At 48.3% G+C, this 24876-nt stretch overlaps 9 protein-coding genes across 9 annotated transcripts; 6 read left to right on the top strand and 3 right to left on the bottom strand.

The window, feature by feature from the left end:
- Positions 1-1293: 1293 nt before the first annotated feature.
- Positions 1294-3562, top strand: N7516_007397 (uncharacterized protein; the record flags this gene model as incomplete). Its single annotated transcript, XM_057220117.1, has 5 exons — positions 1294-1611; positions 1671-1781; positions 1835-1852; positions 1904-2019; positions 2068-3562. 5 exons carry the CDS (start codon positions 1294-1296, stop codon positions 3560-3562), a joined length of 2058 nt encoding a protein of 685 aa, XP_057074208.1.
- A 617-nt stretch (positions 3563-4179) lies between these two features.
- N7516_007396 (histone H3 family protein) lies at positions 4180-4778 on the bottom strand (the record flags this gene model as incomplete). Its single annotated transcript, XM_057220116.1, has 2 exons — positions 4180-4526; positions 4628-4778. 2 exons carry the CDS (start codon positions 4776-4778, stop codon positions 4180-4182), a joined length of 498 nt encoding a protein of 165 aa, XP_057074207.1.
- A 505-nt stretch (positions 4779-5283) lies between these two features.
- Positions 5284-6027, top strand: derA (putative ER-associated proteolytic system protein Der1; the record flags this gene model as incomplete). Its single annotated transcript, XM_057220115.1, has 1 exon — positions 5284-6027. The coding sequence occupies one exon, from the start codon at positions 5284-5286 to the stop codon at positions 6025-6027; it is 744 nt and encodes a 247-aa protein (XP_057074206.1).
- Positions 6028-9430: 3403 nt separating this feature from the next.
- Positions 9431-10685, top strand: N7516_007394 (glycosyltransferase family 32 protein; the record flags this gene model as incomplete). Its single annotated transcript, XM_057220114.1, has 4 exons — positions 9431-9709; positions 9773-9928; positions 9982-10341; positions 10398-10685. The coding sequence occupies 4 exons, from the start codon at positions 9431-9433 to the stop codon at positions 10683-10685; spliced, it is 1083 nt and encodes a 360-aa protein (XP_057074205.1).
- A 1604-nt stretch (positions 10686-12289) lies between these two features.
- Positions 12290-13015, top strand: N7516_007393 (uncharacterized protein; the record flags this gene model as incomplete). The annotated part of the gene is made up of 2 exons (XM_057220113.1): positions 12290-12620; positions 12708-13015. 2 exons carry the CDS (start codon positions 12290-12292, stop codon positions 13013-13015), a joined length of 639 nt encoding a protein of 212 aa, XP_057074204.1.
- Positions 13016-13373: 358 nt separating this feature from the next.
- his3 (imidazoleglycerol-phosphate dehydratase HIS3) lies at positions 13374-14198 on the bottom strand (the record flags this gene model as incomplete). The annotated part of the gene is made up of 2 exons (XM_057220112.1): positions 13374-13789; positions 13880-14198. The coding sequence occupies 2 exons, from the start codon at positions 14196-14198 to the stop codon at positions 13374-13376; spliced, it is 735 nt and encodes a 244-aa protein (XP_057074203.1).
- Positions 14199-14620: 422 nt separating this feature from the next.
- Positions 14621-15136, top strand: N7516_007391 (uncharacterized protein; the record flags this gene model as incomplete). The annotated part of the gene is made up of 2 exons (XM_057220111.1): positions 14621-14713; positions 14768-15136. The coding sequence occupies 2 exons, from the start codon at positions 14621-14623 to the stop codon at positions 15134-15136; spliced, it is 462 nt and encodes a 153-aa protein (XP_057074202.1).
- Positions 15137-16733: 1597 nt separating this feature from the next.
- N7516_007390 (uncharacterized protein) lies at positions 16734-20645 on the top strand (the record flags this gene model as incomplete). Its single annotated transcript, XM_057220110.1, has 1 exon — positions 16734-20645. The coding sequence occupies one exon, from the start codon at positions 16734-16736 to the stop codon at positions 20643-20645; it is 3912 nt and encodes a 1303-aa protein (XP_057074201.1).
- A 1097-nt stretch (positions 20646-21742) lies between these two features.
- N7516_007389 (Pet127 family protein) lies at positions 21743-24598 on the bottom strand (the record flags this gene model as incomplete). Its single annotated transcript, XM_057220109.1, has 5 exons — positions 21743-22242; positions 22284-23575; positions 23627-23690; positions 23745-24336; positions 24401-24598. 5 exons carry the CDS (start codon positions 24596-24598, stop codon positions 21743-21745), a joined length of 2646 nt encoding a protein of 881 aa, XP_057074200.1.
- Between the last annotated feature and the right edge of the window lie 278 nt (positions 24599-24876).

The raw sequence follows: 24876 nt of genomic DNA, 5'->3' as shown, positions 1-24876 counted from the left end.
AGATTTGTCTTTTGTTGGCATCAAGTATCTAGGCATACTATCAAATAATTCAATCATTCAGACAAGAAGTGAAGGCCACCTTAGTGGTGCTCGATTCGACATATATTGTAAGACCCCTTGTTAGAGTCCTTTGTCTTATCCAAGTGCTTCATTGGCCGACAACACAGCCCAAAACAAAAAAAATTGGAAACTGTCAAAGACGACTCTTCCATAACTTTGAGACGTAACAATCTAACTATTTAACTAACTAGTTAGTTAGTTAGTTAGTTAATCAGTTAGTTAACCTATGTTGTAGATAGGAAGTATACAGGTACATCGGTGGAAAAGTCGCGTAATCGCAACATCCCTTATCAGCTGACCGCCCTGGAGTTTCTCCGGACCGACACGAAGATCCACGCTCATCATCTCGCGCGTTCGACTTCATACTCGATTTATACGAGTATTGTCTGTTTCTCGGGGCGATGAGCTTTCCACCACCTGGCCCCGGCGAATACCCGCATTATCTACCGCCACCGCAGTATCAACACGGGCAAATCCCCCCGCAGATACTGTACAATAATGCCGCTCCTCCGCCCCCATACGATAGTTATGGCAAGGCAATGTATCCTTCGACTATGACACCATATTCATACCCATCGACATATACTTCACAGCCACAGCAACAACAACAGCAGCAGCAGCATCAGCAGCAAACGCGTCCTCCGCCGCAAACTCCCCCGCAGCAGCCACTCCATTTACCATCACAGGCTCTCCAACCACGGCCACAGCCAGGGCAACAACAGCTAGCACCACCACTACTCCCTCAACTACAATCACCCCCTCCACCTCAGCCGCCCCCTCCCCCCACCCCCCACCTCCGCCTCCGCCTCAAATCCAACAAGAAGAGGTTCAACATCAGTTTGTCAATCCGGCTCAATTGTTTGTACAACAACCACTGCCTACTGCCCCACGATCCCGATACACCCAACTCTCTCCTCAGTATGGCGAACCGCCTTTCGTCCCGAGTGCTAGTCCCTCCCAAATACCACCAGCCGCTTTGCCACCTCCTCCGCCAGTCATGCCTGTCCATGTTGCTCCAGTCCCGTCTCCTATTACTCCCAAACCAAACACCGAAAACAAGCAAGGAAAACCCAATATCCATACACCGCAAGCACACCCTATCATTAAAGTCGAACCCAAACCAGCAAATATCCCCCCAAAGTAGAGCCCCAGAAAAAGCCTTCTACGCCTATTGCGACGCCGAAACGACCCCAGCCTGCTCCATCGCCGGTGACACATGCCACCCCGCAAGTCATGATCCCAGCTCCTTCTCCAGTCGTTCAAGCAAGTATTCAAACCCAAACTCTGAAGAAGCAACTTCAACCGCAGCATATTGAAAAGAAGAGACAGCCGAGTCAGCCAAATGTCGAAAAACATGGAAAGCCCACCCCCGCCAAGTCTACCAAGCCTCCAGTCGACTATCAGGTTCTGCTGTTGTCCCTGGCCGATGAATATCTAAATGCTGCTCATGCGCATGGAACAACGACCTCATTGACCGCTCGTGAGACGGATGTCGAGGAATATTACAAGCTGGTTGCTACCGGATTGGGCTGTTTGGAGGCTGTCTTGAAGGTTGGTTAATTGCTCTATTGGACAAATTCTGCACCTATGCTAAACAAATGATACGATAGAACTGGCGATTGCAACCTCGCAAAGAAGCCCTTGTTAGACTTCGCTATGCGCGTACATTGTTCGAGGAAACAGACAATGACATCGAAGCGGAAACAGCATTGAGTAAAGGGGTGTGTATTTGTTTCCCTCCTCTATTCTAGAAGTAGCCACTAACTTGACGCAGATCGATCTTTGTGAACGAGTTAGTCAACCGAAACTTGATAGCGAATTCGTTTTGATCTGACTGTTATAGAACCGTATGCTTGACTTGAAATACAGCATGCAACACCTCTTGGCACGGATGCTCCACAAAAGCAACCCTAAAGCATCCTTGAAGGCAGTCGATGGGATGATTCAGGATGTGGAAGCGTATGTGCCATTCCACTCTCTTTGACCGCAGAATACTAATAGCTATAGGTACCGCCATGCCGCATGGGAGTATGCATTTCGTTTCCTTCGAGTATCACTGTCATTGTCATCTCCGTCACACCAAGACTCTGTGCAAGCGTTACAGCATCTTCACAAAATTACGGCTATGGCTAGTCGTAACGGGGACAAGGCTGTTTCAGCAATGGCCGCTGTCATCGAATCACTTGCACACTTGCAGCAAGCGACAAATGCCGATTCTATCGAGCAGGCACAGCGCGCTGTGGCTGCCGCGCGAAGTCATCAACTGAACGATGAACTTCGCCATATACCCCAACTCACAACCTTGATTCAAATGGTTGATATCTGTTGCAGTCTTCTAGAGTACGACGTCAACCAGTCTGGGCAGAAGCTGAAGGTCATGCAGGCTTTGATGGACGAAACATTGAGCGACAGCAACTGGCGTCCCGATGGATCCTTTTCAGTCCCTCTCAACGGCAAATCTGCTGGGCCGTCATCCATCGACACCGGTGACATCTTGCAGGTTCATAATGGGACTTTGCTACTAAGTTTCAACTGGCTTCCTCAGCACGATCTTTATGCGCTTTGCTATTTCTTAAGCTCAATCACGCTCAGTGCCAAGAACTCATATGACGGCCGGAAAGCAGAGAAATATCTTGAGGAAGGACTTCGAATGGTTCAAGGCAATTTCAGGGCCCCCCAAGAAATTTCAGAATCCATGGTCAATGCCAACCGTCGGGTTCAGTGGCGTCAGTCCCTTTACTGCAACCTTCTCCTCCAACGAGTCTTCCTAGCCTGCGCTCGAACCGATTGGGATCTTGCCAGCCAGACCCTCAACGACCTTCGACAAGTCTTCGAAGAGCTTGGTTCCAACCTCCCGGATACCATCGAATGTCTGATGGAGTATGCCGCCGGTACCATCGTACAAGCCACTGGCGATCTCGAGGCCGCGCTGAATATATTCCAATCACCAATTCTGTCACTAGACCCCGCTACCAGCAAGACAGGACGTAATGACCCCTGTCGTGATACGCGCATCCTCGCCGGTCTCAACACAGTTCTCATTCTCCGTGATCCAAATCACCCGTCGCACTCACTGCTCAGCGCTGTTCTAGCAACCCTCGAACCATTCTGCCAAAACAGTCCAAACAAGTACATACAAGCTGCCTACCACCTAGTCTGCGCAACCGTTCATTCCGAGTCAACCATCCAAACAAAACAGTACCTCCAGCAAGCCCTGCAGTCTGCCACCGCAATCAGCAACAGCCAAATCACCTGCATGACCCTAACATTCATGAGCTGGAAGTACTTCCGCGGCGTGGTCGGCGAGCAAGCCGAGAAAAGCGCTCGCGCCGGCCGTGCAATGGCTAAACGAGCTAATGACCGTATGTGGGCGAGTGTCACTGATGACATGCTGGCTGAAACCCTCGAGCGACAGGGCAAGGGCGAGGAAGCGCAGAGCGTCCGCGAGGAAGGTCAACGCTTGGTCTCGGGTCTTCCGCCCCGTCTGAGACGTTCAGCCTGATTGGCTTTTGTCTATTGCTATAAACATGATATACCTTTTTTTTAAAACGTCTTTCCCTTTGGCGTTTGTTTCAGGACTGTTCTTAGGGAGGCGCTTGTTTACGATACCATTTGATGGCTACCAGGGAAGGAGTTTGATATTTTATGGATGCGAGCCGGTAAATGATGTTATTGCCGAACCAAGAAATACCTTTTCGATGTCCTAAGCACAGAGGTTTACCCAGTGATACACGTAGGAATCGTGGACTTGAAAATTGATAGAATTCAGCTCAGGGCGTGTCTATCACACCACCCTAGGAAGATCATGAATTGCTTCGCTCCCCTATAAAAAAGAACATAAACACCTGACATCCATGCGTAATGTACAAACACTATGGTATAAACCAGCCTGCAATCCACGGACACAGGCTCCACCAGCTTCCGCTTGATGAAACATCGAAGGAAGAAAAAAAACACACGAGGACAACAGCACCGCTGAAGTCAACTCCATACCCACAATACGCCAGCAATGTCCGCCGAGGGATCTATCCTCATCCGCACACAGATGAAGAAAAGACCCTCCCTCACACCGCGAAATTAATATTAAAGCCGCAAAAATCGAAATACTAATAAAACAGCTCAACCAAGCCCAGCCCAAACACCGCGAATTCTCCGCGCAAGCTGGATATCCTTCTGCATAATAGTAACGCGCTTCGCATGCAGCGCGCATAGATTCGTATCCTCAAATAGATGAACAAGGAAAGCCTCAGCGGCTTCTTGCAGAGCTTGGATGGCATGCGACTGCCAGCGCAACTCTGCGCCGACGTCGGCGGGGAGGAGATCGAGTGCGACTTCGCGGACTAAGCGTGCGAAGGGGAGTTTGGCGATTAGGAGGTCGTAGGAGCGTTGGTAGCGGCGGATTTCTTTCAATGCGAGGGTGCCGGGCCTGTAGCGGCGACGGCGGCCTGTGGGGGTTGGATCTCCGGCTAGGGGATTGTTAGAATGGTGGGTTGAATAGGAATTGCGCAAGTTGAGTAGTCCAAGGCGCTCATTGTGGGGGTGGTAGGAGGAGGAGGGTAGGACGTACGTTGGACGTTGGTGTTGGTCTTTGCGACTGTTGATTGCTTTCCTCCCTTCGTTTTTTTTGTTGGTGTTCCACCTCCTGCGGCGGCTGTCTTGCGTACTTTGCCTTTTTGTGCGCTGCCCGGTGCTGCCTTTCGGGCCATTTTAGGTGGCATTGTGGTACAGAAATGTGCTGGAGAGGTCTTTTTGGGTAGTGGGGTGTTGGAAAGCGATCAATTGGGAGGTTTATCGCCTAGCAACCAGCGCCTTGCGAATTGCCGCGTTTGTGTCGAGATTGTCCCTTGCGGGAACCGTGTCCGAGTATTGAAGGGGATTTAGGCTTGCACGCGAGATTCAACCGAAGGGATTGGGATTAAAAATCTTATCTGCTAATATTTAGACAGTCCTTTGTTGCAAAGGGAAGGCTGGGTGAGCTGTCAATATGAACTATTCGGGCCTTAGCGTCCCAGCCCCCGTGATTCTCACGTAAACACGCGCCTCGTGTCTGGACACGTGACGATAAACTGGCCTACCTGGTCTTATCTCCGTCATACGTGGAATATACCCCGGAGGCACTTTGGAGAGCTCTCAGTGCTCGTGCTGATCATCCGCCTTGACTCCCGCTTCTGTCTCATTTCTGTTTCCACTAGGAGTAGAAGTTACAACACCCCCCCACACATTATGGCCGCTCTCTGGGAGAACAATGGGCAACCAGGCCAGTTTCCCCTCGAACAATGGTTCTATGAGATGCCACCCGTCACCCGGTGGTGGACTGTAGCAACCGTCGCAACGTCAGTCTTGGTGCAGTGCCACATCGTGACCCCATTCCAGCTATTCTACAGCTTCCGCTCTGTCTACGTTAAATCGCAGTACTGGCGACTCCTCACAACATTCCTCTATTTCGGACCCCTCAATCTCGACCTATTATTCCATGTCTTCTTCCTGCAGCGCTACTCCCGTCTTCTGGAAGAAACATCCGGCCGTTCCCCGGCCCACTTTGCATGGCTGATTTTCTACGCCATGACATCTCTCCTCATTATCTCACCTTTCCTCTCAATACCCTTCCTGGGAAGCGCGCTTTCATCCAGCTTGGTCTACATCTGGGCCCGGCGCAACCCAGACACCCGGCTCAGTTTGTTGGGTTTGCTGGTATTCACCGCTCCCTACCTACCTTGGGTGCTCATGGGATTCAGTGTGATTGTGCATAAGATCGTGCCGAAGGATGAAATGCTGGGCGTTGTTGTCGGTCATATCTGGTACTTCTTCAACGATGTTTACCCGCCTCTGCATGATGGCCACCGTCCGCTTGACCCGCCTCGTTGGTGGATCCGTCTGTTTGAGTCTGCGCCCAGCCCAAGCGAGCGTACAACGGGTGCGGCTGTGAATGGCGAGTTTGCGGCTGCCGTGGCGCCTGAGGTTCGATGAACCTTATTCTTTTTATTGATCAAGTGTCGCTTTTCTGGAATGGAATCTCGAGGTTCCTTGTGGCGTTGAAAGGAAATTGAAACTAGACCGCATTCGAAAGACAGATCTCGTTGGTATAAGTAGAGCCATTGCCATGCAGGGAAGGGGCAAAACTGGACACCAGCGAGCATCTTGGCGCTTTTCTCTAAATCACACCGGATGAGAGCATTCGACATCATTCGGTGAGTTTTGCATGAGATACTGGGTGAGATACTGGGGGAGAAGTGAACAGGCCACATTAGAGCTGTGTCAAAAGTGGTATGACGGAGACTAGCGAGGGGTCTGTCCGGAATACAACATAGCTCCCTTTTATCTGATGATGTTGGGATGTTTCCCCTTGGCACAGTCCTCATGTGATCTATCTAAAAGAAGCAAGGACTAGGACTTTCGTTTATGTTTACAAGAGCGTGCATATGTGTTTACATTGGAATAGCCATAGATACCCGGATTATTATTTTCTTTTTACTCCTATATACCACTTAGAGCTGTATGCAGACACATACCTTAAGATGACGACATGTATCAAACGCTCGCTATGGCCTTCAACCCCAAGTACGAGAGAGCATTTGACTTCGCTCTGTCCCTCGAAATAATAAACTCAAACGCACCAACCCCTGTTTGTTTACATTCACATGCGTTAAAATAAAGTAAAGTAAATCAATACCGTGTGATTGCATGTGTGATTGCATTCATTACCAGCCACTTATCAAAATACCTTGCAGTAGCCAGGGAAGCGCATGATGATACTTTGTTTGGACATGCCAAGTTAAGTACGGGGCTGTGCTTGATCTTGCATATACATAGGCAGTCTTAACAAATAGGCAGCATACAATATAATACAATGTATATTAAAGGTTATAACTAACTAGTTACTAGCCAAGTCTCTTGCATAGAGTAACTATGTCTTTTTTTACTGCCTTCGTCTACACCTAAAAAGAGCATCTAAAAAGAGCATCTAAAAGACTGACAAAAAGCCATGACAAGGCTGCATAAGCGGCTGACTATTCTTGTATGTAGTCAGCCTAGTCATCTCACATTATGTAGAGTACTCGACTATTCTTAGAAAGGGCTGTAGGACGATCTAGAGAACGTCAGACCAAGGCTGCCACGAGGCAATATAATAGTAAACCGGAGTACACATTGTACATTTATGGCGCCCAGCGCCCCGTATATTTCAGGTCTTGGCCCCATATTTCAGAACAAACCAATGTGGTGATATGCAGCGCTTTTAATTAAGGGCCCGGGCACTACCTGCCTAGCTAAGCAATAGTTGCGAATTTCCCTGTACATGTCTGTATGATACATGTATAATTGTTCTCAAACCTTGATAACCTATACACCTATGTGGTATAACTAGTTAGGTAGGTAGATAATCATAGAGTATGGATGTGTTAGGCGCGCAGTGTTAATATCAGATGTGTACCAAAGGAGTAATTCACCGTTAGCGCCCACATCCCGCTGATAAACATGGCACGGCAGGCGATCTGCGCAATGCTTGTACTGTACAATCACGGTAGATTTGAAATTAAAGAATCACCCACGTCATATCTTAGAATGGAAACCCGGAGAAGCTGGTATATGACGAGTGATAGGCAACAGAGTTAAAATGGGAATCGAGATACAACGTGGTGAACCGTGGGTTATTGTGGGTTATTGGTGGGTTTCCCTGAGTGGATGGGACCTTCTTTTTTTTCTGTACCATACAATATCGTTACCTAGGTAGGGGTACCTAGGTACAACATCCAGATCAATGGCGGGTCTAGTGGGGGTGACAGTTCCCATGGGAATGGGTTATATACATAAACCATACAGTTGAGTCCACTTGTGCATGGAAATATATTTATTTGAAGGGTTTCATTGGTTGAAAATATTCCAGTTGCACTTTTCCATATCTATTCCATACGCTACACATGTATCCACAAGCAAAATACAAATATTCCAAAAGTACAAAAACGAATACGATCATCGAGGCCAATAATGGTGGGTGAGAATGGAGACCTCTAATCGCACCGTGCACGCTCCTGTGCGGTGGCACATAGTGGCGGTTCACTTGGCAAATCGGTGCCAATTCCTACCTCTCGTGCTGGCAATAACCTTGGCGGAGTCTGTGGCCAGGATGTTCAAGGCTTGGTTCTTTCTTTTTACGCGTGGGATTGGATTCATATACGTAGTACATTATACTCTGTCACTTATAGTGTCATCACTAAATTGTTCTTATCAAAGGCGTATATGTTGTAATTCACGCCACAATCGTGGGGGTAGTAAAATACATGTACAACAGATAATGTAAATATACAAAGCACTGAACACTGATTAGTTATGTACAATAAAGTACGGAGTACAGAATAGTTAGTTATTATTATAGCTAGACCATTTGGGCTCCGGTATGCAACCGGTTCTCAAAACCCAGGTAATAGACTTCGGAACTAGCAGATGCAAACTCCCACTAGCCTCCCGAGACCGAGAAAGGTACGGTCGAGTAACATGTCCAAATAGGATTAGCTCAATACACCGTTCTCACGTTGGCGTGGGGATTTTTCCCCACGGTTGTATATTTACAATACGATGACGAGTCCTCGCGCCAAACTTGGATTATTTTAGCGATGGAGGTATACACTCATAGATAGTTCAATGGCTAACTAACTATAGTTATATGTAGTTTCTATTATATTATATTATATTAATAGCAATTCAAGATATAATCTTATTACTATATTTAATTCCACGCTCACACTCATACATCCATCCATACAAGATTGGTTTTTTTGAGAAAAGAAAAAAGGTTAAAATGAATTCCCCCTTTGTTGCCCCACTATGAATCCACCAATCAGAATCAGATCCAACCGCCTAATCTTGGAACCACAGCCACCTTTCTGTACTCAGCCTCTCTGTAAAATTAAAATGAGCTCAACCTTTTCTTCCCAGACTTTGTTCTCTTGTCGTATTCTCTTTACTTTCCCCTTCGTCACCTTCCTTCCCTTCCCTTTTTTTCTTTTTTCTTTTCTTTTTTCTTTAATTTTTTAAAATTCATTTTTTGCCTCAGAATTTCCAATTTTTAAACGCTCCCCCAAGGTCTCTCCTTTCCTTCTTTAGCTTTAGTCTCCCCACTCCCGTCACTCCTTATTATCGTGAAATAGTCTCCCCTTTTTATTTTAAAACATACTCTTTTCTCGTTCCTTTTATCATTACCAGATTCTTATGACCGCATTTTCATACAGCTTTGACTACATATCAAACGGCCTAAGGGTCTGAATACTCTTAGCACGACTTTTACGACATAAAATACGAAATAGTTGGGGTTCAATTGGTTATCACGCTTCTACCTAATCCTTCGTGTCTTTCGCCCTCCGCCTTCGCCTTCATCATGCGGCGCGGTCTTTTGATCTTCCTCATCGTCAACCTCATTATTCTCTCATTGCTCGTCCGCAGTGTCTCGACGCTTCTAGCACTACTAGTTGAAGATGCCGCCGCCGACGCTATACACCGCGCGGAGCTGCCCTCGCCAAATTCGAGCCTGATCGAGCAACGACCCCAGATAATTCCGAAGATTATTCACCAAACATACAAGAATGAGACCATTCCAGAGGTCTGGGTCGATGCTCAACAGAGTTGCATTGACCTGCACCCGGATTATGAATATATTGTACGTCCATGGCCCCTACCCAATCTGTTCAATTCAAACCGGTTTCTAACATGTTGTCGTTAGCTATGGACAAATGAGAAATCGCGGGACTTCATCGCCGCCGAATACCCTTGGTTCTTGGACACATTCGATGGTTACAGTTATCCTATTCAACGCGCGGATTCTATTCGATACTTCATTCTCGCACACTTCGGTGGTACATACATTGACCTCGACGACGTGAGTATACTCCCACGACAGACCATGGTGTTTCGTTTTCTAACCTCAATTAGGGCTGCAACCGTCGCTTGGACCCTCTCCTAGCTTATCCCGCCTGGGTACGCCGTACCGCACCCACCGGTATCTCCAATGACGCTATGGGCTCAGTACCACAGCACCCATTCTTCCTCCGTACGATCGAAGTGCTGCAACAGTACGACCGCCACTGGCTCCTCCCATACATTACTGTTATGTACTCGACCGGACCGCTGTTCCTCTCTGTCATCTGGAAAGAGTATATGCGCGATGGGCCGAGTGAGGCCGGGCGTGTGCGCATTCTCATGCAGGACGAGTACAACAAGTTCTCCTGGAGCTTCTTCACCCACCACCGGGGTAACAGCTGGCACGGCAAGGATGCGCACTTGATCTTCTGGGTAAGTGAAACAAACTTTGGGATCGAAATATTCCGAAAAATGCTAATATCTTGCAGATGGGTCAACATTGGCTCTTCCTCACAGTCTGCGGTTTCCTCCTCGCCGGAGTCGTTGGATTCTGCCTCTGGTGGAGCTACGGACGTGTCATGCTCCTGGGAGCCAAGTACCGCTACCGCTACACTAAAGTGCCCAGCCTCATGAACCCGTCACGACTTTCGACATCGCCAACACGACGGTCGCGACTCTCAGTCCCGACGATCCTGCGACGCGTCAGCTTTAAAGAAGACGAAGAGGCAGGCGGGGTCACAGAGACCTCGTACGAACTAGGACGTCGCGACGACTAGAGATCTAGAGATTGACTTCTCGACTCGCAACTTCGCCATTTTACAGCTTGTGTATTTTGCCTGTAACGATACGGCCTCGGACATGATCTCTGCATCAGCATTTATTGTACAACTTTTGCTCTTTCTTTCTGTGTTTAGGAGCGCATTATGCATGGTGTCTCAATCCTGTGACGGGATCCGGGATTGAATGTTCACCTGGAGCAATTGGGTTTGCTTTCGGGCATGTGCGCAGACACCCTTGGTGTTTGTGTTTTGGTTCTGTTTCACTGTCTCCCATTTTTTTCCTCTTATTATTATTTTTGTCTATTGATTTGTAAACAAGTTAGATTTCGCTTCTCGGGGAGGCAGTGAAAATTATATGGACATGTCTCTATGCACTCGGATCAGATATCTCCGGGGGGAATTACGATCCAATAATGGTATTTCAACTATGACAATGTATAAAGGATAATAATTATAGTCGTGTATGTTTTATTAGACCTAGGAATCTGATATACTAATCTGATACCAACCCCAAACAACCAAATCTTGAAACCCTAATTTCTCCCTCCAATGATAATAACACTGTGCCTTGCATCACCACATCGACAAGCTTTCCAAGTCGTCCTATCAAGTCTACGGTTTTAGTCTTTTTTAAAAATAGTATACTAGTTACCTTGTAGCATGTTCTTTGGTTTAAAGTAAATACCCCATTTGGTGTTCTTGATATTGGCCACATACTTCAGTCCAGCATTCTCCGCGTCTACCCTACAATGCACATACCCGGTTCTTGCCAAGCAACCCAACACCCGCATGGGGGTGTTGGGTTACCACACCCTAACGTAAACTCTTGCCTAACGTAAAATGTACCTTTTACTAGTCATTCACATATAAAAGGTACATACGGCCTATCATCTGTCAAAATTCGACAAAAATTGATAAAAAATAAAATGAATCCGATAGTACTATTTTATCTACATATAAAAATAGATAGCACTATTTTAATATCTAAAACCGGCGTTATCGTGGTGTTATATCACGAAGGGGTTTTGAACAGCCTCCGAAAGTTGTTCGCGCTATATATTCACGATACCCTCTCTAGAGATTATATTTTATAGAGAATATATATCTCTTGATACTTAGCATTCTAGTACTGAGACTATAATTATCATATCTAGTTCGAGAGTCGAGAAACCCTAATTTTCTGGATGTACCTTTTATATGTGGATTACTAGTAAAAGGTACATTTTACGTTAGGCAAGAGTTTACGGTGTGGTAACCCAACACCCGCAGGGGGTGGGGTTACTTGGCAAGAACCGGGTACTGGAAATATCTTACCTCCGCCTCCCCTTTCTATGTCCCAGCTGCCTTGGACAATGCAAGCCCTTCGTTCATATCCCCTCTCTGCCTCGGACAGGCATGTTCGAGGACTTATAAAGATGACCTGCTGTGCTGCTCTTTACTCCTAGTACAGCACCAAGATCATTTCCTATACTATCTATCCATCTATAACAACCGTCTATTCATACTTGACTTTCAACTCTTGATCCTTATATATGATATAGTTACCCATTAACTTATACCCATCCTTCCTATATCCTCTACCTCAATCCCAAATCACCAAAATGAACCTCCAAACCCTCCTCCTCTCCCTAACCCTAACCCTCACAATCCAAACAACCGCAACACCCCTCCCATCCTTCTTCGCCCGCGATACAGCTCTAACGGAATCCCAACTCATCACCATCGCCCCAACCTCCAAATCCTGCACAGACGCCCCAGCAAAAGACGAATGCGCAACAGCAAAACAAGCAGCAAAATTCACCTCCCAATCATTCGACACATACAAAGTCACCTCGAAAGCAGAGCAAGCTGCCATCATCAGTCTGATGGCGTTTGAAAGCGACGATTTCAAATATAATAAGAATCATTTTCCTGGCGTTGCCGGACAGGGCAGTGAGTTTACCCTAACCAACCCCCTCAACCCTAACTAAACTCTTTGGCAACATCCGTATCCTAACCATATTATTATCATTCTTTCAGCACGCAATATGCAATCCCCATCCTTCAACAAAAAATACGCCTCGTCCCTGCCAGACTTGAAAGAAAAACTCCCGGCCGTCAGCAACAGTCCCGCTGATCTACTGGATCTCCTGCGCAACGACGGTGCCACGGACTTTGGTTCTGCCGCTTGGTTCCTTACTACACAGTGTTCGAAGGAGGTGCGCAGTGCCCTTGCTGATGGGTCGGAGACTGGTTGGCAGAGGTTTATCTCGGATTGTGTGGGGACTTCGGTTACGGATGAGAGGAAGGTGTATTGGGAGAGGGCTGTTAAGGCTATTGGTGTTTAGGTTTTTGATTTTGATGGGATTGGTTTTGGGGATTGGGATTTCTATTTGTTTGGTTTGCTCTTTGTGTTTCCGGAGCTGGTTCTTCGATGTTGGCGTTGGTTTTACTGCTTGTCAGGTTGGATATTTGACATTTGATATTGATGATTGATGGGTTATGGTAGGATTAGTATACAATAAAAAGAAGTTATATCCAAAGCCTTGATCTTATTACATTACATTTTTCATTTCATTATTTCATACCACTGCACCGTTCTATAATGCGTAATAATACTATGCAATAAGTAAACCACCACATCGTACTCCGTATATCCATCTCATCTCATTCATAACACTTTTATAGTTTATATCCAAACATCCCCTACAGAACACCCTTAGTACTAACAACATCCCCAGCACCAACATCACCCGCAACCCTCCGCTTACAAGCATTGCGAATAGCAACAGCAAGTGCCTTAAACGCACTCTCCGCACGGTGATGGTCATTATCACCATAAGTGCAACCAACATGCAACGTAACGCCCGCAGCCTGCGCAAAGCTCTGCAATCCATGCGTGATCATCTCAGTGCTCAAATCGCCGATCTTCTCGCGTTTGAAGCCGAGGTTAATAACAGCCCAAGGACGGCTGGACAGGTCAATCACCGCCCATGAGAGGGCCTCGTCGAGAGGCGCATCGCCGCGACCGAAACGCTCCAGCGATTGTCGTGCGCCTAGGGCTAGTGTGAACGCTTCACCGAGTGCGAGGAAGGTGTCTTCTGTTGTGTGGTGGTCGTCGACTGATTTACATTAGTGTGTTTTTTTTTCTTTCTTTTTTTTTTCATATTGTAGGATTTATTTCCATGTGTATAGTGTGCAGGGGAACTCACTGTACAAATCACCCTTCGCGCGGACAGCAAGACTCATCCCGCCGTGCTTGGCCAGCGCATGCAGCATGTGGTCCAGGAATCCGATACCGGTGCTGATGGTGATTTGCTGCGTCGCGGTGAATTGGGTTGCATGGCTGGCTTCCTTGGGTGGCACAATGCCTTTCTTGGAGGCTGAGGCTTCTTGGGGGTCTGTTGGGGCGGGGAAGTGGGTTGATGGTTCGTAGGGTGGGAGGACGCCGCCGTCCAGGGAGAGGGAGATTTGGATTTTGGTCTCGTTGGTCGCCCGCGAGATGGTCGCTGTACGTGTGGTGAGAGACATTGTGAATTGTAGTCTTGGTGTAGGTCGAATTGACAAGTTTAATTGAGTCGGTGTTTTGTATGGAGTAGATGGTTGATAATCGGAGTTCTTTTTTGTTTGACTCGTCCGCTGGAGAATCGTTGATCCGTACTTTTTCTATGGAGGTGATAATCTTGGAAAGGTATACAAACATACTTCAGACTCAGGTTAGCAAGGTTTAAGACACTGGCAGGTCCAGGCTTTTATTCTTCACATCCTTGATATTTCATATTGTCTTTTTATATTACCCATTGGGGCCTGAAGAAGACATCTTCCTGTATTTTTACTTTGTTTATCGCTTCGCCGAACTCGGCCTCGATAAGAACCGCCATCTCAATTCCTAACCCAAGCCGACTGGCCCCTCTTGTTCACCAGTACTTGCGACTGCACATATACATACCAGAATGCCAACACCACACAACCATAGGGGCGATGTTGCACCCCCGGAGGAAATCACCTCGATAGCTGCCCAAGGCTTCATGACCGGCGTGTTCCGGGTAAGCACCGGACCTCCAATCCAAAGCCCTAATGCAATCGCTAATCTCTTCCAGTTTGGCTCTGTGTCCATCTTGGCCCATATGATTCTTGCCCTGCCCCACCCCTTCGTCTTCTCCGCACCAAGTCCGCCCGCGTCTTCCGCAACTCAACCCCGTCCACGCCCGTCCATCTTCTCCCGCGACTATCTCCGCTCACGACTATTCCACCGGCCCCTGGAGGGTTTCTCAAGCTGGATATCCCCTGGGTCCCGCGTCTACCGCGGTCTGACCCCGCAGTTCAAGGTCTTCATCCAAGTTGCGGCGATGACTCTGGGTGGTTGTATCTGGCAAGAGAAACGCGTGACAGAATATATCGAGCTGGTGAGACAGATTAAACGTGCCGAGCGAGTTGAGGCTGAGAGGGTGGAGGGGAATCGTCGGTAATGACGAGCTACTTTGAGAGATATCGCCCGACTGGATTTTGCAACGTGAGCTTAGAGTGTGGAACTCACTTTCCACCGCACACAATATATCCGCTCTGTCGGAATACCTCCCGGATGACCCGAATCTCATTTCCCAGTCATTTCCCAGCCCCTGCTTAGCTTTACAGACGAGATGAATATTCTGTAGCTGCGTCCGTCAACTGCTGATCCCGATTGAACTTCGTCATCGATGACGCCAGTTTCCTGGGGTTATTCCCCTCCTGATTGCCATGTTGATCTATTATGATCTCTCTTTTCGCGTGGACCCGAGATATTACCCCTACGAAAGCAGCATCTGGAGTGTTGTAAATGCCGATCATCCTTTGGGGGTGGATCCTAAGAGTTGAACCTATGATGATGCTATATTATCAATTTTAGTGTAGATCTTATAAATAAGAAAAATGAACCATTTAGTTAACTAGTATGTTGTACATCATCTGTATCATGTAGTTTCTAAAGTTGTTCTGGAGTACAAAGAAAGATCAATGATCACCGTGATCATCACCGATATGCCGAAGATGGTTACTAAAGAGGAGTTCCAATTTAATTTCTCCTGCACTAATCCCTGTAGTCCCCTGTAGTTCCAGCTATGGTGGCACTATCAAATCTAGTATCAAATCTAGTGGAGCACCACTTACGTGCTGTCCTTGGTACTAGAAATGAATTGAAGATAGTCGTGAACGTATGTCTTGGGGTTCGCTTATTGACAGCTTCAAGTTAAAATATAAGCCAGTTTAACTATCAGAAGAAATCCATTTGAATTAGAATAGAAGAATAGAAGAATATAACATTGAAATTAAAAAAATACAATAACAAAAAAAAATAAAAACTAGATTTAAAAAATACATGTAGTCCAAAACAAAAAAAACATTGGGGAAAGTAAAAAAAAAAAAAAAACAGCTGAAACATCTCCAGTTGATCGTTACAGTTGGACCTGACTGCATCCGTCCATTCCTCTACTCTTCCTCTTCCTCTCTCCTTTTCCCTCTCTTTTCTTTTCGAGGGTTATCCCTGTGGATTCTTTTTGCTGTTTTCGTTTTTACGCATTCAAACAGAATTCCTCTTATCTTCCCCTCTGGTAACTGATCTTCTCCCGAAAAGAGCCTATCAAATCACATTAGAGCACGGATTTGACTGATTTGCCTGATATCATCAATATTGTGGATTCAACTTCCTTCCGCAACCATCACCTCCATCGTATTGTTGACAGGTCCCTGACTGTGTCTGGGGAAAAAAAAATATCCTAGATATAGGGAAGAATTTTCCGGGCTTTAGCAATTGCACACCAATTGCTTCTCATGGCGCTGTGACGGTCTGCAGTATGTGCTGCCTTTCCCCTCATTCTTTCTCCGCTCCATTCTTCTCTCTCTATCACACATTCAATATTGCCCGTCATGACTCTTCAAACTGCTAATTGATCGACTAGTACGAACGACGTTGAGGTCGTCGATGAGATAAGCTTCTTTTCTCAGTACACTCGCGCCGCTACTCTCCCCAACACCTTACGCAACTCCCCCTGCTTCTGTACCACTAGTCCCCCTCCCCACACCGAACCAGATATGGCTGAAATCATCGGCAAACGACAACGAAGAAAGAGCCTGAGCGTATTCAGTCCGTCCCTCACTATATCAACCTCCCTCCGGCCTCCACTCCATGACCGGACACCCTCGGATGATACCTTGACCAGAGACAAGAAAAACCGACGGAACTCTGGTTTCTTCGGCCGGTCTCACAGCCCCAACATATCCTCCGATGGATCGAATAACCGCCGCCCTGGGACAGCAGGCTCCGACACCGGCGTCTGGTCAGCATCCACCCCCATAGCGACCACGCCTGTCAATGAAACAACACCTCGCCCGCGGAGGAAGTCGCTACAGAAAAAGCGCACCTCGGTTTTTGGATCCCTGAGGTCATTGCATTCATGGGAGGACGATGAACCTCTGAGTGCCTCCGTCGGCTCGGCGGTGGACGATCAAACCATGGCCAGTCCCCGAAATGGGATCTGGTCATCTGCAATCCTCCACCACGGGGAAGTTCAGACGACTGGCGGCATGTGGAGGAAAAAGAGCCAATATTTGGTCCTCACGGATACCCACCTCATTCGCTTTAAGAATCAAAGCAAAGCTGCCGATGTCTTTGGTTCAATTCCCGCTTCTTATACCCGCGCTCCAGCTTCCCATCGCCAATCAATAGCTTCAGTCAGTTCTCTACAGGACATGCAATTAATGGCCTCTGGAGATGCATCTGCCGGAATCCCATTAAACAGCATAATTGCGGTCTACATGCTGGAGGATGCACGATTGTCCCCATCAGTCGAAGTGGCCTATCTCGATGAGCGCACACACAAAGCCACATTGGTTCAAATGCAGACTGCTGATCTGCAAGAATTGAATCTTTGGATGGTAGGCATTCGCCAAGCTGCCCAGATGGCTAGAGCAAATTGTCCAATGCCATTTACCAGCGGATCGATTGAGTATGTAACTCGTATGCTAGAACATGAACGAGATTACGACCCGGAGGTGTTCCGCATGTTCCGGGTCATTCAAATCGCGTCCAGCAAGTCAATCACGCGCTCTTCCTCGGATGACCTGACCAAGCTATCGCCCACGGGCTGCTATCTTGCCATCGGCGCACACAAGCTTCATATGCTGCCTATGCAGAAGACAACCAATCGATCATCGGTCGTATCCCTGTCAGACTGGGAGGCTGGTACTTCGTTTGGTCTGATGAATCTCACAGGGTTGTCGATGGAGTACGGTGATGACAGTCTGCATCTGACCTTTAGGGTTCCTCTCAAGAAATCATTTAATGTGTTCCTGGCCTCTGTTCATTCTGTTGAAGTCGCTTGTTGGATCCGACAACAAACTGAATATCTCCGTCCGTTGTGGATAAGACAGCCGTACGAATTCGTTGTTCCCAAAGAATTGCAAAATGACGACAACTTCCCAACTGTTGCTTTAGATGAAGATTATGGATGCCTCGACCGAACGCTGGTCGCCTACTCCGCCAGTTATGACATCGACACATCAAATATCCGATACACAATCGACCAGGAATGCGAGGATGCTCCATGCTTCCGTCTCTTGAAGCCCGCTTCCCCGAAAACCCCGCGGTACAACGCTTTGGAACTCATTGCGGTCATGCGCACACTTCGCTACAATGAATTCTTCCGGTCAATCTCGTTCCGGGGGGTCAATATGGATGCATTGCAGGGTCTTCGTGACATTCATGGGGTGGATTCAGACGTCCATCTCGACCGAGGAGGCGCCTCCGTGCACATTCCAGGCCAGGCGAATCTGACTGTTCTCTCGCAAGAGGTGCGAGCTTTAGCCCTGAAGAGCAAATGGCTGCGCCGACTCGACTTCTCTTATTGCCTTACACGGACACCGACACCAACTCTTGACAAGGGTACTCGTGACCCAGGCTGCGGGATTCCAGAAGCGATCTTCCCCGTGTGCCGCCGAGAATTGACCAGCGTGGACTGGGTTGTTCTCAACGGCATCAAGCTGGGTGAGTCGGATCTGGACTATCTTGTCGATGCGGCTTCCCAAAGGCGTAGTCACCTGCGAGCTCTGGAGGTCGGAGACTGTGGATTATCCGTGCATGACCTAGACCTTCTTCTGTCGACTATCGTCGCACAAGAATCAACACTCGAAGCGATCAACATATCAGGCGTGCAGGGCCGGTTGAATCCAGATGTACTCCAGCAATACATTGGTTACTTCGGACAAATCCGCAAAATCAATTTATCTCGCATCTCCCGGACGTCTGGCAGCGACCCGCTCATCACGGCCGAAATGCTGTTCAACTGGCGACTCGAAGAGCTGGCTCTCAGTCGGACGGTTGTGAACCGCGAGACCGTCGATGCCATTGCTACGTACCTGGCTAGTGATCGCTCTCGAAACCTTCGTGTGCTTCGTCTTGATCAGTGCGGTCTGACTGGAGAAGACGTGGCTATGTTTATGCACTCGATGTCCGTTGGGCCTGATTCCCCGCGCAGTCTCCATCTGCATGTCAATGAGAACCGCATTGACAACGGCTGCTCTCACGTTTTCAGCGCTATTGCAAAGAACCAGACCCCTTCACATCTGTCGATGCGCATGATTGATTTCAAGAAAGAAGACCATTTCCGTGAGCTGGTGGATTCTCTTCGGAAGAACAGCACCCTCAAGTTCCTGGATATCTCGAAGGCTTCCCTCCCATACGATGCTGGTCCTGAGACTTGTCGCTCGTTGCAGGTGATGCTCGAGGATAATGAGACTCTTGAAGCTTTGGACATTAGCGGCGATAATGCGCACCTTGATGTTGCACGCTTCGGCATTGGTCTTAATCTTGCATTGACTGGTCTGAAGAAAAACACTTCTCTAAAGGTCCTGAGAATTGAGCACCAGAAACTTGGTCTTCAAGGTGCCAACACACTTGCCTCGGTCTTAGAAGAGAATGATTCGCTGCGTGAAGTACACTGTGAGAACAATGATATCAATCTGCAGTCCTTTACGGTGTTGGTCAACGGCCTTCGGTGCAACCGCTCTCTTCTCACTCTCTCCTGCATGGACCGAGATCGAGTCTTGTCACTGGACAGAGTGCGCCGGGAGGTTGATAATGTTCGATGGGAATCTAGCAACAGCCACCAGTCTTCCACGGGAAACTCGGTCCGTCGCTCTCTGTATGCAGCGATGAGCGTTGGTCAAAGTGGGCAAGGGCACAAACTGAGCAAAACACCTCCGCCTAGTGTCGCTTCGGCCTTGGAAAACTCTCCATTCGCCAATCACAACGTTGAACTGGTCTTGCGGTCTCTGAACGAGAGATGGGACACGGAAGTCTCCCGGCTCAATCGATACCTCCTCCGCAACTACAACATTGCCCATGGGATCGAGGAAATTGATGACGATGCTACCAGCGATGAACGACCCCGAACAGCAGCGAGCTTGGGTACGATGCTTGACAATCTCAAATTCGATGTGTCCGTGTCTGCAGATGAGATCCGGTCCTCGCCACCAGACGAGTCTCCTGCTGTCATCAGACTTTCAGAGGCATCCAACACCCCATCCCAGTCTTCGTCCAACATCGAGACCACCGCCGTCCAACCAAAACGCATTCCATCCAATAGCCGCCGCCCTCATACCGCGGCCCCTGCACAATTCGTTCCATCCAGTCACGGTTCTTCAAGCCAAGCCTCTCACCTAGCTCTCCCGGTCCCAGCTGTTCCCCCAGCTGTTGGAAAAGCAGAGAGCGTCCGCAGTGCACGCAGTGCACGCAGTTCTTCCAGCAACGCCTCAATAGGCGCAGGCAGTACGCGAAGCGCCTACGGCGTTGCCTCATCTACCCTAAGAGGCTTCCTCAGTGGCACCGCGTTGAGGGAACGTCGCCGTGCCGATGCAGCGCGCCCCTCGCCTGTGTGCGTCAACGGCGACAAGCCGCCCCAGCTAGACTGGACACCACCCAAGCTTGACTTGGGAGGGCTCCAGTAGCCTTCCTCGTCCTCCATAAACCTATCAAAATATACCCCCTCTTCTACCTTGTACAGCATCCTCCACACCTCACCCCAACACGGAACGAAGCCTGGCCCTCGCAGTACATATATACGACGAACCAGGTTGTGATTGCATACCCTTCTTATTTTTATTTTTATTCTCTTTCTCCCTGTGAATCTTATTTATCTTACTCATAACTCATCAACCACCCAACCTCCCAACCAATTCCCATTTCTCGAAACCGGCCAGTCGGCTCTGATACCCTGGCGTTCCAATTTCTTTTTACCAGAGCCACCGCATTCTCCCGGCGTTCAATACTTACTCATCTTCAATTTCCAATTTCCATGCCAATATCTCTTCCCAACGCAATCGATATCCTCCAATCAATATCCTCCTATCCGTTTTACCGCTTGGTCTATTCGTCTTTTCTTTGCTCTATTACTCTTGGAAAATGTCCTCGTTTTGCGGGTTAATGGCGCTCGTGTGTGCATCCGTGGCTAATGTTTATTGGGGCTTTGGGCTGTCTGATATTTATTGCGGTGGTATTTTTGCCTTTCGCTAGTTTCTTGTTCCTTGTTCCTTGTTCCTTGCTCTGGGGGATTGAATACTGTTTGGATAGGCATTGAATACCATTCTTCCTTTCTGTTTGGTTTTCTGGTCTCCGGTAAGACTGAGTAGTTGGCGTAGGCGTATCTTGTCAAGGGATTTGCATGATAACATACGCTCTCGCGCTCGCTGTCAGCTAGATGCATCTATACCAAAGTCCTCGTCGCCCGAAGTTTTACTTGAGCTCCATGACAAAAAGAATGGAAAGGTCAAAGAGTCAATATATATAATATGATCCCCTATATGTATATGCCAGATCCCAGCTCATCGTTGTACATAACGAACGAGAACACCCAAACATCCAACCAAAACGCATTTCAGTCTAACTATGTAAAAACCAACGCCATGAATGTATAGCTCAAAATAAAGTACAATGGAAGAGGAATTAATCTAATACTTTACAAAACGGAGATTGGAGATTCCTCTCTCCACTTCCCCCAATTCCTCCTCCCATATAAATCAGAGGACCTACCTAGTAAGACCCTCCCTCACATGTCACAAGCATCCTTATAAACAAGAAGTCCACGCTCACGGTCCTTCTCATCCATCTTCTTCCGCCAAGTACGTCCTTTGTGGGTCACTCTTGCCAGAGTGCGGAAGTAACTAGCCTCATGATCCGTCACGCTCTTTCTCAATGCCTGACTACGACGCCTCTTGCACGTCCGCAGAGCTTCATTGCTCTCTTTCAGATCAAGCTCGTTGAGCTCGTATTCAAGCTCCCACTTGTCGTTCCCGGTGAACCACGTCGGCCGCTGCACCGCTTCACCGTTCACCTTGTTGTGTACAACGAGCATCATCCCGAGCACGTCCTCGTCGACTTTGTCCTCTTGGAAGGGATCGCGCTTCGGTACGAACTTGGTGGGATCGATCGGCTCCGCGGTCTGCTCGGGTTCGAACGAGGGGTATTCGGACTTTTCGGCTTCGGATACTTCCTCGCCTTCCTCTTCGGGGAAGAGTGTGTCGACCAAAGAGTTGAAGGGGGATCGTTCTGTGCGTTGAGGTTGACGGCTTCGGCTTCGGCTAGCTCACCATCTTCATGGCGGAATTCGCTATCGATTGAATATTCGGCTTCGGGTTCGGGCTCCTCCTCCTCTCGATAGAGGGATTCGACGTCCGCTTCCTCGTCGTCGAACTCTCCAGACATCTCTTCCTCTGAGCCTGCCACAGCTGCCTCCGGGGACCTGTCGGCGAATTGCTCCGGGTTGAGAAGACGGTCTTGGATGGCATCGGTGTGGGCTTTGTTCTTTGTCTGGATGGCCTCGATTTCCTCATCCGTGACGGGTTGCGCGACGATGGTCATGTAGGGTATGGTAGTTTCGCGGGTAGGTTCGCGGGTCTCGAAGTGGAAACGTAGAGATTTCTTGGGATATTTCCGTGTTGCCTTGTCGAGGACCTTCTCCCACATAGCGAGACTCAGTTCGAATTCTTTGTTTCCGAGTGTGGTGTTGGACGAGCCGTGCAAAGCCTGATCCATCTCGTCAAGAGGGATGTATTGGAAACCGAAGATGCGCTCGATATTGTGGTACGCGACAAAGACACCGTCCATGCGGCCAATGCGAGCCTGCAGGGAATACTTGAGGAAGGCGGCGCGGATCATGTCGAAGTATTCGCGTTCAAAGGACTCCCACTTGCCATAGCGGCGTCTGATCTCGTAACCCATTCCGCGCTCGTGCTCGGTGGCTTCCATGCGGATCGAAACCACTGCACGTGTTTTCAAGTCGAACATGCCGGTACCTGGCAGTCTAGGATCGTAGGCGTCGAGTTGAGATCGCATGAGGAATTTACCTGCGGTGCTGTAGTGGTATGACTCCGGGGTGGCTGCTTCTTCCTCGGGGGTGATCTTGTTTGGATCACTGCGGCGGTAGCGCTCAAACTGTTCTTTGGGCATCGTGAGTTGCTTCTCCATTGACTTGCCCAGGTTCAGGAGAATATTAGCGTAGTCGTATTCCTTGTCGGCATCAATGGCATAAATATCCTCCTTTTCCTTATAACGGAGGAACATGGCACTGGGTGCTCGAAGGAGACGGGTGAAGGTCCGCAGAGGGTCGTCAAACCCTCGAGAAATTTTGCTAACGTCGACAGGCCGCCACGCGGACAGAAGATAATGGAAATGTGCGAGAACCGAAGTCATGCTAGACGATGAGCCGTAGTACTTCTTTCGGTTCTTCTCGGTCAATTCGCAAGCCGTCACATCTTGAGAAGAGGTGACATACGGCTTCAAGGCATTAAAGTCAAATTCCGTCACGGGCATGATCTGGTCTAGGTACGGGTCGAAATTGTAGACAAGAGACCGAGGGTCACGTAGCTGGTAGACACCGGGACTGTCTGGTCTTAGTATATCGATCAGTGATAGGGAAGACTCAACAACTCACTTGAAAAGCACTCGGTCGAGACCAAAGGCAACGCGTGGGACAGGAGGCAGGGGGATAGGCAACTCTTGAGTGGAGGATTAGCTCACATTGAACGGTTGTGTCAGAGCTCAAAACTCACCTTTTACGGTCAATTGCTGGTCCTTTGAGGAAAGAGACCCACGCTCCTTGGAGATGATATGGTTTCTCATAAAATAGAGGATTTCCCTCTCCTTCGTCTTCTCTGGCTCATTTTGACTTTCACCCACCACATCGGTGCTCTCCTTGGGTTCACTGAATGATGGCTCTGATGGGCCGTCTGTTGAAATCTCGGCTTCGGGTTGACTTTCTTTCTCCTTTTTCTTCAACAACCTAGCCTTTCTTTCCCGTTTGGCTTCCATATCCGCTTCAATCATCTTTTGTTGCAAGGCCCTGATTTTTTCCGCTTCCACCCGCGCTGCCTCTGATGGGGCTCCCTCTGATGGGGCTTCCTCCGACGGGGCGGCTTCCGATGGTAGTCCCTCTGATTGTGCTGCTTGGGAGGGTGCAATGTCTTTGTTTAACACTTCCATCTTGAACTTGCTGTAGAGCAAGGGATGTTGTTTTTTGTAGTTATATTTTTGTCTTGACTTCATCCCAGCCCACATGGAAGCAGTAAGTTCTCCCTGTTCTTCCACATGCTGGGGTTTATGGGAGTTGTCAGAGGCGACATCTATTGTCTCTGGAATCTGATCCTATAGCACACACACTCTGTTAGGATTTGTTTTGTTTTTGCGTACTTTAGAATGGAGAACATACATTGGCCGGCAACGGCACTGAACGTTCGGTCGACCCGTCAAATGAATTGGTGTCCAGCTTGGTTTCGACTGAATCGGTACGGAGTGCAGATATGCGGTGGAATTGGCGCAAACTGGGCGCGCGAGGGCGCGTTAGACAGGAGAGACGAACATGTCGGCTTGAAGGGCCTGACACAGACCGCAAAGAGGTCCGAAGCATTCAGGTGAACTGTCAACGGATAATTTGGGAAAGGGTATAAATGTAGAAATCCCCCCTAAAAGTAGCTGGAATGAAGAATTCGAGAATTCAAGAAAAGCCGTCAATAAGCCACCGGGCGAATTGCCTCTCCGGTTTTTTCTTCTGCCGGAAGTTTGGGGTCACCGCTTTCTTATCTGGGTGGCTTGATGCCTGAGGTGGCAATATCTGATATTGGAGAGATGAAATGACAGTAGGACTCTTCTTTTTATGTATTTATCGAATATATCAATGGAGCACAA

This window comes from Penicillium verrucosum, assembly GCF_028828655.1.
Source record: "Penicillium verrucosum strain IBT 35672 chromosome Unknown utg000002l_segment0_segment0, whole genome shotgun sequence".
Lineage (NCBI taxonomy): Eukaryota > Fungi > Ascomycota > Eurotiomycetes > Eurotiales > Aspergillaceae > Penicillium > Penicillium verrucosum.
The sequence above is the reverse complement of the archived record's forward strand: the minus strand, read 5'-3'. Positions and strand labels throughout refer to the sequence as shown.